Source organism: Thermobia domestica, unplaced genomic scaffold (assembly GCF_964235325.1).
Source record: "Thermobia domestica unplaced genomic scaffold, izTheDome1.hap1.1 HAP1_SCAFFOLD_186, whole genome shotgun sequence".
Taxonomy (NCBI): Eukaryota; Metazoa; Arthropoda; class Insecta; order Zygentoma; family Lepismatidae; genus Thermobia; species Thermobia domestica.
Window position 1 is genome coordinate 276,696 of NW_027655916.1, and position 14,885 is coordinate 291,580.

The window sequence follows — 14,885 nt, forward strand, 5'->3', positions numbered from 1 at the left end:
GGCATTTGACAAACTGCCTCATCATGTATTATTAAGTAAATTAATGAAATTCGATCTACCATGTTGTATAATTAACTGGCTTGTTTTGTATTTATCTAACAGGAAATCTTTTGTAAGATACAAAGGAAATACTTCTTCGATTTATTACTTCTAGAGTACCTCAGGGTCAAATTTGGGGCCCTTATATTTTTTGTTGTTTATTAATGATATATCCGAGAATATTACTTGCAGTTATTTATTGGATGCAGATTATATCAAAATTTTTCATCCTATTTTAATAACCAACGATCATGTAATTTTACAGAACAATATTATTGTACATTGGTCAGAAATAAATTCTCTACCTTTGAACCTGTCTAAAACTCAAAGGATATCGTACACTAGGAAAACAAGTCCCTCTCTATATATAAATATAATATTAGTAACCATCATATTCAGTTTGTAAATTATGTTCATGATTTAGGAATTACTTTGGATACCAAACTACTGTTTCATAAACGTCTTCAGGTTATAACATCTAAAGCAAAGAGAATTTAACACTCATTAAATGGTTGTGTAGAAATTTTTAAGTCAATTAATACATGCAAGGTTCTTTATTTATGTAATGTACAGTCTCGCCTTGAATATGCAACTGTTATTTAGAATTGTGAACCTAAATTAAAAAGTTATTTTGTTCGTTCTTTTGTAGTGTATGGACTTTGGCTTCCACAGCTGCATGTCCCGAGCACTGATGATGCATGTGTCTGCCGAAGAAGGACGACAGAACTCGCTACAAAATGGATTGGAGCAGATGAAACAGTGCATCGGAGGATTAGACTCAAGACTTGATAAACAAAGGTTCCTAGAAAACAACCATGCGGCGTTTATGATTCCCAAGAAGTTCGAATTTCAGGGTCAGCGAGGCGATGAGGTAAATCAAATAAGTTCAACTACATAAAGTGCATGAAACTCTACACATGGTTAAATAGAAACGTGCATATCGTTTTCGTTATTAAACTTTTGTATGTATTGGTATTTTTAGTTCATTACTCTTCAAATGACTTACAAAAAAGAAAGAAATAAAAAAATAAAAATAAAAAAAATAAAACTAAATTGTAATTAACTTATAAATTCTTTAGCTGTAAAAACTGCTATGTAATTCTGTCTTTAAATTTGTTTCCAAGTACTAAGTCATCTACCTTACATAAGTCGTCGTGTAAGTTCATGCATTGGCAAATATAATAAGAAAAGTATATTCATAGATACACGTACGTACTTACTATTTCACCACAAGCACAGTAAATGCATAATCTCAACACTAAACAGGAAACAAAAAGGACTTCGCTTTCCTAAGTCGGGGGAATAGTTGCAACGCTAAACTAACAAGAAAGGCTCCATATCAAACTGTAGAGCCGATCACAATATTAAAAAAAAAAAAAAAAAAAAAAAAAAAAAAACCAAAAAAACAAAAGTGTATCATTTTACTTGACCTCTATTAAACCAACATCTATAAGTCTAAAGTATGTACTCGTTTCATATTTTGTTAATACCTAGTCATAATTCGGTACTTAAAAAAGTTTCAACAAGCACATAATTTTCCTGAAAACTCAATTCTTTCATTTCACCATAAACAAAATGTTCATAAATTACTGTACAAATTACCAATGTCTAAATTTCTAAAAACAAGTTAGTTATTGTTATAACTACAATACCTGTTGCGTACGTTCTGTTCTATGTTAATCATAAAAATCTAATAGCATAACCGCAATATAATGGATATTAGTATAAATTTCTCAGTTGCGGAAAAAAAAAAACTCTATTTTCATTGAATTGAATTTTAAGCAAATATTTAATAAGTGAAATGTCAGTAAGTTCAAACCTCAAATTTGGTTTCTCATATTAGGGCTCCCAAATTTTAAGACTAAGAAACCAGGACACCCTATGAAAATTTACAGCATACTTTTTTTTTTTTTTTAAATTTTTTAAAAATATTATGACAGTCTCTTAATCTCAGTGCATAATCGTGGAACGTTAAAAAAATTTAAAAAATAAGAAAATAAACGAAAAGATTTGAAAACGCTGCAGATCTTGAGAATAGACAAAGATAAGAGACTAATTTAAGACTTCTTCCTACGTTGCAATGAGACTATATTTAAGTGTACGACATCTAATCGGTGTTTAAAGAATAGTACCTGATACTCGGCGAAGGTCAACCTTCTGAGCCTCTGTCCACATATTCTATGTTAAGATCTATTTTACATGTATTTTTACTGCTTAAAATTAAATACACTCAGAGTAGCTACTCAGTAATAGGAATCCTAAATGGCCTAGTGAGGAAACAACATTCTTCTTTGGTAAATTTGGTTTCGGTTTCATTTCCGATAGTACCCTTAACTGCAGTAAAGTGACGACAATAAGAGAAGGCTAAGCAGGGGTATTAAAATGTTTTTTGCCCTTTAGATTCTGCACAACCATAATAAATCTCCTACATACTAACCTGCTATGATCCAATTAATAAACCTATTTTACCAATGCACGATTATTTGACGAAATGGTAATACAATCATTATAGAATTCTCGAACCCCACCCCTAAAATTTCCCCTAAGTAAGCTCTTACCAACTGTGGATCTGTCCTTGTTCTGTTAACAATAGTTGTTGATCCTAAGCCTTCGACCTCGCTGTTAAAATCATGTTTATTCATACTAACTAACATGCGGTCACACAAATATCAATGCTCAAATCCTTATATAGTTATGGGTCTTGTCCTATTTTAAAATGATTAAATTGAAATATTATAGTTTTTAAGTTGCAACTAATTGTCATAATAGTTTTAAATCAGCAAATTGCTTGCACGCTGGCGACGTCTCCTGAGTCAGCCAAGCGATAACGCAAATAGAATATCTATTAGTGTGATTATTATTAGGAGTTAGCGTGACACTGAAACTTTTACCTTTTATAAATGATCATACCTGTCATGTCTGTATGATGTGAAGTTACAATGACCAAATAGTATTGTACATTTTAGTCAATGGTAACTTTCCTTGTAGGCCAGTAGCTAGCACGCATGACTTTCTGTACATATGGTGTGGACTTCCAGTTTCGTTGACCATATGTTGCTTGCACCCTCCATTAAACTGTAAATCTGTTTTACATAGCCTCTATACTGAAAAGTAACGTAATTAAATTCAATAATAATAATATTGATAATAAAAATCTGTGTTGTGATAATTTCTAGCTAAAGTTATCTTTAAATTTTTCTTATTCACTTTGTAGGGTCCTGATGGTGATCTAATGAAGAATCTTCAAGATGAACTGGAATCTCGTTTGAATCAGTTGCAACAACGCATCACAACTCTTCGAACTGAATCGGAAGAAGTATGGAAGACATTAGAAACAGCGGAAAAGACCCTTCTGGACATGCTTAGTGCGAAAGACTATGACTGCAGTAGTTACTTCGGAAGTGAGGAGAAAGTGGTACCTGCACCAAAGCCCCCGGAAACGTTGTCCTTGAAGCTTCGAGCTGATCGACAGGAAACAGAAGAATTCTACCTCACAGTAAGTTCAAGATGTTTCGTAACGTATTGCTATGATTACCGCTGTAACCATATAGCAATTCTAAAAGTTGCCCAAATGGAGTAACACTTTAGCAGTGTTAGAATACACCAATGACTAAGTTTTCACTGAGACGTGCAGCATAGATAAGAAATTGAGAGGACCCATTATTTTGGTAACCACCATCGTAGAGTTTTCCAATGCGCGCGTCTGTGTATACGTGTGCATGTGTGTATATGTAGGTAATATGACGGCCCTAAAAGCGTAAAGCCTGAGTGCTGCATGGCCCACAAGCATGTCAAGTATTTTGGGAGACCAAGCTCTATAGACAAGTTCCTTGGGTCAATGTTCCCATGGAGACTAAGTCTCTGGGGAAATATGCCCTTTTGCCTCATGTAGTCGACGCCAAGAATAGTAACGGAACCCAAGTAAACGTTTTTAGTTAGGTATTCTGCGAGAAAAGAACCGAAATACATTTCGACATATCGGTTCTGTTCACAAAGCCAAAAACCATAATTCAGTGTGTTTTGAGAAGAGAACGGAAATACATTTTGACATCAGAATTTACTCATTTCCATTTTACTATTAGTTTCAGATCCAGAATCAGAACCGATTTTGTTGGAAAATTATTTTCGGTACCGAGTCAGAAACCATTTTTTCATCAGAAAATCTCTTTTCAGTTCCGCGTCCGGAACAGTTTGTCCGGTGAAAATCTCCGGTGATCCAGCTCCGGCTCCCATACATTAAGAGTCCTGCGATATAAGATACTCTTAATTTCCTATGATGTCGGAAAGTCAAGCCCTTGACAGAGATTATGTTGTATATAACTTATAATGTACTCATAAGTTTAATTTTATCTTTCTTTCTTTCTTTTTCAGAAATTTCGAGAGTATATTCTAGGCACAAGTCGGATAGCAAGGCTTCATGCGAAATATGACCACATCCGAAAAACACTGTTAGATTCCAGTCAATCCCCTTCGTCTCTAAAACTGCACAAGACTCAAATCTTGCACAATAAACCGCGCCGAAAACGATTGCTCAGGATGCAAATGATTGGACAGCCCAAGTTGTTTGGTGGAAGTTTGGAAGAATATCTAGAAGCCACAAATCAAGAAATCCCTCTTATAATGAAAAGTTGTATTCGAGTGATCAACCTTTATGGTAAGTGAAATGAAGAAAGAATATGGATATAGTCAAAGTGCGAAATTATAACAATCGAAGTGTGTGTCTGTGGGAGCGGAGGGAGAGGATAGAAGAAAGAAAGGCACTGGAATGTTTCGAAATAGAGTTCACATATTTGAACATCCACAATTATTAGGGATACCACTAATTCACCTATTAATTACATATGGAATACACAGAGCTTGAAAAATCGTGCTTGCAAGTACTAGCCAGCCAAAATATCTTCTAGCCGGACCATTTTATAGTCACAGTGTTTATACAAATAAACAAAAATCACAGTACACATATTAAAAAGGATATGTAGTTGCAAACCAACGCAGCAGTAGCACTCTGAACGATATATATTGCGGATCATATTTTTATGCTTTATCAGGGCCGGATTAGGGGTGGGGGGCTTAGGAGAGCTATAGCCCCGGGCCTCCGGGTGGGAGGGCCTGCACTCAGATCAAAATCTTCCAACGATCTATCTAGAAAGAATCATGAAGATACAATCATCATCATAAAATAAAATATGACCAAAAATATAAAACATATTCCCTTAACTTTCCTATTGTACTTTTATAGATTTTTTTTTTTTTTTTTTTTAAATAGCTCTGGGTCTCCAGTTGGGTTAATCCAGCCCTGCGCTTCATTATATCTGTTTACTTATTTCGTTTCATTCAAACGGAACAGCATAGGCAGTTTTAAAAGGATAATGAAGTAGGTGCGAGTACGCATCTGCCGGTAAGATTTTAATTCCAAATATGAAACGCAGATGGAATCACATTTGCGTTGAAACCAAACTGCTGCAGCACTAACGCCACTCTTTGGCGGGAAAAAACAAGATTGCCAAAACTAATTAGCGGTGTATAGAAGTTGAGAGTCGAATGAAAAAGATAGTTCACGATGGTGGCGCATTATAATATTACATTTTTTTTATTTGTTGTGTGGAGTAAAACAATTTTTTGATTGACCGAAGTTTATTCGCCAAATATAAAAAAATACTTGCCACTGCCGAGCAGGCGAGTGAATTTTTTAAGCCCTGGGAGTACATGTTCATTACATATGACTTGCTGTATTTAATTTGCAAACTTCTGGCATTAATATCATTTCATTCACCTCCCAGTAAATTATCAAGTGGAATTTTTCTTCCAAAAATATTGAATGGGAGAAGTGTCCCATAATTACACACCTAGCTATAATGGTCATAGGATTTAACGGAATATTCACACTGTAATCATGTATGTGCTAGATGTGCTATCTCGCAGCCGATTAGTGTTTACGCAGTTTACTATTAGAAAAACACTTATTATTATTATTATTATTATTATTATTATTATTATTATTATTATTATTATTATTATTATTATTATTATTATTAGTATTAGTATTAGTATTAGTATTGTTATTGTTAGAGGTCTGCATTATTACAAAATATTTCAGAAGCATCCTCAGATAATGAAGTAGCAATCGAACATAATTATAAATACGTACTTCGGAATTTTGTAAATCCCATATGATATCGATTAAATCGAAAGTAACATTAACTATCCCTTTCGATTGTATGAAACTTAAGAGATTATATTAAACATTCTTTAATACAAGAAGCAAAATAATCACAAAAAGATTGTCTTTTCACAAGTATCCGCAAGTTTATCTTCAAAAAAAGAAAAAAAAAAGCCAAAAAAAAAAAGTTGTTTTGATGCGGATGCCCGTGGATATATCCGCATCGGCGCAGCCTTCTAATTGTTGTAGACCCAATGCATGTAATGTGGAAACAATTTTTCAGGTTTAGAACGTGGCAAATTATTAGGGTGTAGGTAGCGAGCAGTGCAGGGGCGGATCCAGGACCGACTTCTGGGGGAGGGCGGTGGGTTGTCATACTGCTACTTTTATGGGCTCCAAACTTTGGGATGGGTTTTATTTATATATATATAATAAGAAAGTTTCCCCTTCTGGGGGGTGCGCTCGCCCCGATCGCCACCCCCTGGATCCGCCCCTGGAGCAGTGTTGTATTAGTTGTTGATCATTTGAATTAAGAATGAGGAATATAAGAAGAATGAAAAGGGTGGTTGATATTAAAAGTGAATATTTCTACATCAAGATAAAACATGTGAAAACGATATTGTAATGTATAGAAACTTGAAACTTTCTACTTCATAAATAAGTAACAATAACAACTGGTTAACACAAGTGAACAGGTTTGTCGACATGTCAGTGGAAAACATCTCAGCTACTTCAGATTGATCCTCATGTTTGGTTGATAATTCTGTCCATAAAAGTTCAATAGTACGCGTACGTAGGTTGAGACAACTGTTATATATAGAGAGATTTGCGAAAATTTGATGCAGTATGATGTTCATTTCAAGATGAGGTCTTGAATATGAAATTCTTTTCCAGGCCTTCACCACCAAGGGATTTTCCGAGTGTCAGGGTCTCAAGTGGAAATTAACAACTTCCGGGAATCATTCGAAAGGGGCGAAGACCCTCTAGCTGACGTCACTGATGCCTCTGATATCAACTCTGTCGCTGGTGTTTTGAAGTTGTATCTCCGTGAACTTCGAGAGCCCCTCTTCCCCATTATTTATTTCGACCATTTTATGGAATTGGCTCGTAAGTATCCAATATTCCTTGTGAAATATCTTGAGAAGAATTGCTGTTATTGGTTAAAGTACTCCTTGATTATAGTAATAGTTAAGTGGTGGATGTTATATTGGCGTGAGAGAAATATAATTAATATATATCATGTTGTATAAAATAGTGATAATACTTTTAAAAGTAACTATTGTTTTCCTTGTGAATTCATCAACCATTTCTTCTTAAAAAAAACCCAGAGAGAGAATCGGACCATTTCAGCAAGATGAACACTCACTTTTGTTTGCTCACATAGATTCCGTGAAAGCTTTCGACAGTGTAAATCAGAATAGGTTACTCAGCAAGCTTAAGCAATTCAGCTTCAGCAGCGAACTTACTCATCTATTTAAATCTTACTTGGAAAACAGAAAACAATTCGTCGTATACAAAGGTTGTTAAGTCTCCAGAGTATGTACAATTATCAGGGGTGCCACAAGGGTCAAACTTAGGACCATTGTTTTTCTACTGTTTATCAGTGTTCTATCACGAAGTATACAAACTCTCACACGGTGATATTTTCAGATGATGATAAACTATACATGGCAATAGAAACATTAAAAGACTGTAGAATGCTTCAAAATGACTTGAATGAACTAATGAGTTAGTGTTTACGTTCATGTTCTCTTTGCACCAACAAATACAATGTCAAGCCCTTTACAAGTCGCAAAACGTCACAGAAATTTTCATATAAGATGAATGACATAATTTTACCGAGAAATTTAACATTAATAATCACCTTAAACCACATGATTGACGACGAGGCGTAACAGAAAGCTTGGATTTATTATCAAGGTTAGTAAAGAGTTTACAAGTATTACCGTCATCCAAAAGCTATATAAGCATTACGTTCGTACCAAGCTTGAATACGCAGCCACTATATGGAACCGTCACACAAAAACAAACAAATAGTATAGAAAAAGTTCAGAATAAATACCTAAGGTATTTGGCATATAGGGAGACACAAATATATCCGAAGACATACAATAGTCAATCTTTAAATTTAAACTTCAATACATAAAGTCTAGAACAGCGACGAATAATGCAAGATATGTTGTTTTTTATGTAAGTTATTTCATAATAAAAATCAACTGCACCAATTTACTTCAAGAATTAAAATACGCACTCCTACAAATGTAACTCGTCTTGAAAACTTCAGTTTCTTTTACTGCGGCAGATTACACACGATTGCAAACAAGAGATCAGCAGCATGGGGATTCAGTGCAACCTACAATAGGTTAACAAAATACACAATGGATTTGGATATTAATATTAACAGCATAAGTCAATTTAAGACAGTTCTTTGTAATGTAATAAATAATTGTAAATGAAAGAACATTAATGATATTGCAACCGCACTATAAGTGTATTATAATATGAAAGTATGAATGTGTTACAGTTGATTAATACATGTAACGGACACTGTAATTGTGTTATGTAGGCTGTTGTGTGTAGAAATAAGTAAATAAATAGTATTACATGCCCTGGGAAACTCTAATTGTATGGTTATATTCCTGATATGATTTCGCCAACCAATACTGTTGCCTTCGACATCCAGATACTAACCAGACACTTTACTAAATCGCTGTTTTGCAGAAGGTGCCTTTCCCACCTGTTGGAAGAGAGCTAATATCATTCCTATTCATAAGTCTGGTAAGAATAAAAATGATGTGTCCTCTTATCGACCTATTTCTTTATTACCACCTCTCTCACTCGTTTGTGAAAAGATAATCAAAAACAGGATCTTTCAATTTGTTGCTCCATTTATAAACTCCTCACAACCAGGGTTGAATTCAGGGGGTAGCCCGGGGGGGAATCTCCCCCCCGAAGAAAATTCATTCCCCCCGGAGAAACAAAAAATTTCAGTCACAAAATGTAGAAATTACTTCATATAATTATTTGCTTTCTTTCCGTGCACGTGCAGACGAAATCCAACCTCTCAATATACATATAAATGACGCAGACCCATTCTATATAAATATTAAACATGTAACATCTCAGATAGAATACCAAATAGCCAATAAAACTTGTATTTCTTAACGCTATGACCGAGTTTGGCAGAACATGAAATTGTCAACTGTTGAAGAAAGGTTTGCATTTTAGTAGGTACTACACAATCGGCCTATATTGTATATTAGTAGGTAGCACTAGCACAGGTTGAGATAGGAAAGGAAAGATAGGGAAGATCTTTCCATCATTCCATATGATCTCTGATGTCAACAGACTTCAGTTCTTGCATTATTTGAAATAGGGCACCTAAATCCCATTTCTCGCATCGGAAGTAACAGACGTAAATGTGTTTTACGATTATTAAAGTAAACACACCTTTCTTTAATTAAAAATAGTTCAGTTAAAGGGAGAGATTCAGAGGGCGTCATTTAGAGGGATCAGGGAGGAACAGTTATCTCTCCTGGATTAGAGACTTATATAGAATTTATCAATATGATAGTAGTATATAAGTGAAAGATTGCTATTGAAGGTGATGAAGATCGTGCTCAGAGCCGTGCCATGGGGGAGGGGCAAGCAGGGCGACGGCCCCGGGTGCCGAAGTAAGGGGTGCAAAATTCGGGAGGGAAAAAGAAAAGAAAAGAAGGAAAGAAAAAAAGGAATAAAACACATATAAATATATAAAATGAAAGGAAAAAAGTAATGAAAAGTGCTCAAAATCAAGGAAAAGCAGGGTTTACTTTTTAAAATTTTCTCACCTTTCGCGGCTGGTCTGTCGACCTCACTCATATATACGGGGGTGCCGTCGTATACTCTCGCGCCAAGCGTTGATTTTCCACGACACGGCACTAATCCTACTGAAGATTTCGTAAACTAAACTATTGATGTGTATGCAGTGAAGAAACCAAGGCTAATATGCTTGATTTAGAATCAGAAGTGTGAGAAAGAATGATAACTTTTTGTTAAGATATTTCTGTGTTTGTTTGTTTGTTTTAGGACATAAAATATTTGAGTTAATTTAAATCTTAAAAACTTCTACATTAGTAACAAACAGTAACTACTGAATATAGGAAATAATAACAAAAATAGCTACTGTAAATAGCAGTTAAAGTTTAGTGTAAAATATTTTTGCCAGTCTTTATTTAATGCTTTAGATGAAATCAAACGATTGTTTTTTTGTTTTTTTAAATATTCAATGTGACATTATAATTAATCAGCAATTAGTCTCAATATTAGGTAAGATGTGCATGTGAATGGAATTGTTAAATATGCTGCTTTCTTGCAAAAATACAGAAAAACAACCCTCCCCCCCGAGGAGTTGACATTCCCCCCCGGGTGAAAATGTCTGAATTCAACACTGCTCACAACACGGCTTTTTGCCAGGAAAATCTTGTGCTACTAATTTGTCTGTTCCTCTGTCCGATGCTGTGGACAGCATCTCAGAAAATTCTCAACTCGACATTTTGTATTTGGACCTGGCTAAGGCTTTCGATTCCCTTCCACACCATCTTCTTATATACAAACTCAATTCTAGATTCAATTTACATGGCAAATTGCTTAGTCTTCTGGAAACCTATCTCAGTAATAAGACACAACGAGTTTCAGTTTCAGATTCCCGTAACTTCTGGAGTTCCTCAAGGCAGTGTTCTGGGTCCACTTCTATTCCTATTATACATGGATGATCTGCTTTCTTTGTTCACAAACAGCTCTACCAATATTCTTCTGTTCGCTGATGATTGCAAACTCTACAGACAAGTTCAATCCGAGTACGATGCGCTTGCTCTTCAACATGATGCTTCAATTCTTCTCAGCAGGTGTAACTCTTGGAAACTTAGCTTAAACATCGAAAAATGTGCTGCTTTTACGATTTCTCTAAAAAAAAGGAACCTATAAATCACATTTACAAAATTGGTCATAAGAACATAAATCCTGTCTCCTCTTTCAGAGATCTTGGTGTTATCATTGACAATAAGCTTAATTTTGCGGATCATATAAGCACAATATCTTGTACTGCTATGAGAAAACTGGGACTCCTTTATCGCTTCACTGACGTAAAAAATCCTGATTCCTTAAGCTTGTTCGATAAGTCATATGTTGCTCCCACTATTGAGTACTGTTCTCCGATCTGGTCTATGGCCTGCCCTACTCATTTAAAAAAAAATAAATTTCGTAATTACCGGTAATTTCTTTTTAGCCATTGCACCCTACCGAGTACCTCACCTCCGAACACTTCCAAAAAATGACGTTTGAAAATCCCTCAATATCAAACCTCCCCTAGTGAGAAACAAAATTTCTGACCTAATATTTTTGCAAAAAATTGTAAATGGCCACATATCATGTGAACAGTTGTTAAGTCAGATCAATTTTCGCGTACCCGCTAGAACAACACGGTCTAGTGATCTCTTTTACACTCGAGCGGCGAGAGTTAATATCGTTCAAAGGTCCCTTCTAAACCGAATTGTCAGTACCTATAATCAGTTACCAGAAACTGTAGATGTTTTTTCCAAGTGAGTATACTTTCAGATCATCTATAAATAAGCTATTTTTGTAATGTCGCTGTTGTGTTGTACCATCTTGACCTCAAATTATTATTAAATTGTTATGTTATCAAATTGTTAAAATGTTTGTGTAAAATGGCCTAGTGCTGTATCTGAAACCTGTTATAAATAAATAAATAGTGAAAATAGAATTTTTACATTTTATTCAACTTTTTATTACTTTCACAGAGAACAGTAAAATCAGGTATATTTTTTTAAATATTGATAATCACTGCACATACTAACTTTCAACTTGGCGGTACCAATATATAAATTCATCCGATTAAGATTTCCAGGGCACATACTTGGTGAATATTAGTTAAACGTAGAACTTGTTATTCTGTTATGTTTAGCTTTAGTCAACACTTCTTTATGATGCACAAATAGTCCATGTTGAATACGTATTTGCAATAATTTTTAAGTGTTGTGATAATTTACTTATATCAGTGTTTACGTATTTGTCTTTTTGTTGTGTTCTTTTTTAGAACTCGAATCGAAACACGAATTCATCGTGAAGATGCGAGACCTGGTTCAAAGTCTTCCACGATCTGTAGTTGTAGTTATGAGATATTTATTTGCTTTTCTCAACCAGTGAGTATAAATTTAGTTTAAATTTTTATCATACAAAATTTTAATGCATTTTCCCAGTAGTATGTATTTTTATCTGATTTTTCCACATAATATTTTCATCCAAGATTATTTTTATGAAGCTTACTAAAATTTCCGAAATAATTATGCGAGTGTTTTTCTTCCTTTTACACTAATATTTACAGGTTTTTTTTCATTCTTTTAAATATTTCGCTATACATCAAATAACTTCGGTTCTTCTTGTAGTTAAAGTATCTCCAATGTGCATCGATTGGAGTGTTGTTATGTTTAATAACATTACGAGGGTTGATCAAAATTCGAAACTTAAATAACAGAGATAGCAGTGGTTAGTTTTGCTTTGGGTTGTGCACGTGTCTATAGTCATTTGATGCAATGAATTAATAGAAGGAGATTATGACGTAATCATTATATATTAAAGCGTGGAGAATAGAAAAAATAAACCGATTAAAATTTTATGGAAATCTCGTTTGCAGTTTAGTAATCAAATGTACAAGTAATCAATTCTACAAATTTCAAGTATAGAAATGTTTAAAATTTGGATCACCTTGAGTTTTGATGATTTCAGTCATATGGTTCTCCATAGTCGATTCAAATTAACCAAATTTGTAGTGTTTTTAACAATCATCACAAATAAAAACTTAACCACTTGCGTACTTCGAACTTCTTGTGTGGGTTTTTTTTTCAAACCTCGAGAGTTCGATTCTCAGTAGGAGCATAAGGTTTTCGGTACCATCTGGACATTTGAGACAGTTGGAGCATTCTTGAATTGAATACGTGCGCCATCCTTTATTATTATTTTAAGTACATTGACTTAAATGGGGATTTTTTCTTTGAAATGACCTGGTATTTTAATGACTTGATTTTACTGACTCCTTTTTCAGATCTATTTAATTATCTCTTATTTCGTGAAAATTAAATTTTGTTTTGTATAATTTTAATCATTTATTATTCAGATTTAATTGCAGTTCAGTATTATTAAATTTATGTATAATGTAAAGTCATTTTGAAAAGGAGGGAATTTATTAGTATTGAAACAGTCAAGTAAAATCTAATCATACAATTCCAGTTTATTTTTTAAAAAAATAAGTAATGGATTAAACCTTTAATGGGCAATCATTGATGGCATTACCATTAAAATATTTAGTTTGCTTTTATAGTTGAACTATGTCTTCTTGATCATAATTTCGTAATCTTTAAAATATTTTTGTACTTTGGTTACAAAATACAGGGTGTTTATTTCAAAGCAACATTGCCATAAAATAGGTCTTATGTGTAGCTACTAAGGAGCATTGCTCTATTATGGTAAAATATCATAAGAATACTCTCAGTAATTGCCAACAGTTTCGTTAAAATATTTTCCTACAGAGCAAGAAACCACAAATAATAATAATAATAATAAAAATTAAAGAACTTTTGCGTAGGAGATAAAGCTTCTACAATACTTAATTTGACTGTCCCCTGTTGACGAATATTAGAAGTATCTAAAGAAGCGACCCGCAAATCATGTATATGAATATTGTATGAAAGCAATAATGCCAGTTAAATTATCCCTGAAGTTATAATTCGTGCGGATAACGCAATAGAATGCGATGTTGCTTGAGAGTAACACTGCCCACTAAAGGGTTAAAAACCGAAGATGGTGTAGGCATTTAAAACCGTTAAAATTTAGCAAAATCCGTAGTCATAGAGTTCAAAGCTACATCCATATGAAGATCCATGAAGCGTACATTATTCTTTGAAATCAGGATTTAAATTTTTTTAAATGGTAGCAGTTAGCGAGAACGGTTTTCTGTAATCGGGTAAGCATCCCAATAATACATTTCATCTCAATCCTTATCTCTCTATTAAAACCGGAAGTGATAGAAATCTACTTACTACAACTTCCGGTTCCAATATTGATCTACATATAAGATAGAACAAAAACAAAACATGTCTTTGGGGAATCGATTTTGCGTTCTAAGAATGGGAACTATCTTCTCTCTTAACCTTGTATTCAAACCGGAAATGACAGAAGTCAACCATTTCGGTTTTAACATCGATCACTTCAGAATTAAAAATGATAATAGATAGCGAGTTGTTGTTTTCTACAATCAATTAAACGTCCCAAGAATGTATTTTGTCTCCATTGTAATCTCTGCTAAAATCAGAGATAGTAGAAATATACTACCACTTCCAATTTTAATACTAATTGAGAAATTATCACAGCATACAAACCAAACTTCTTCACGTGGTATACAGTGATATTGCTACTTGTTCAAGGTCATTGTTCTCATCCTTCAACAGTTCTGATCTTTTATAGAATTACAAGACAACATTACATTGCATAATTACATAAAATAAGTAACTTGACCTACCGAAGAAAACAGGCGCCACTGTCGAAACTATATGAAAATTTGAACAAACTTAACCATTGTATAATTTTGTCTAATTATTTAATAGCAGGCGTCATTTCTCGTTGTTAAATCGAT

The 14,885-nt window shown here is 34.0% G+C and overlaps 1 protein-coding gene across 3 annotated transcripts in view; it reads left to right on the forward strand.

Moving 5' to 3' along the window:
* LOC145676512 (SLIT-ROBO Rho GTPase-activating protein 1-like) overlaps window positions 1-14,885 on the forward strand; it is a 251,693-nt gene that overhangs the window by 202,121 nt on the left and 34,687 nt on the right. For all 3 annotated transcript variants that reach the window (XM_081747334.1, XM_081747332.1, XM_081747333.1), the window contains exons 6-10: window positions 689-910; window positions 3,254-3,535; window positions 4,411-4,693; window positions 7,094-7,306; window positions 12,294-12,399. In XM_081747334.1, the coding sequence (XP_081603460.1) occupies window positions 689-910; window positions 3,254-3,535; window positions 4,411-4,693; window positions 7,094-7,306; window positions 12,294-12,399 (1,106 nt within the window). The remainder of the gene's footprint in view (window positions 1-688; window positions 911-3,253; window positions 3,536-4,410; window positions 4,694-7,093; window positions 7,307-12,293; window positions 12,400-14,885) is intronic.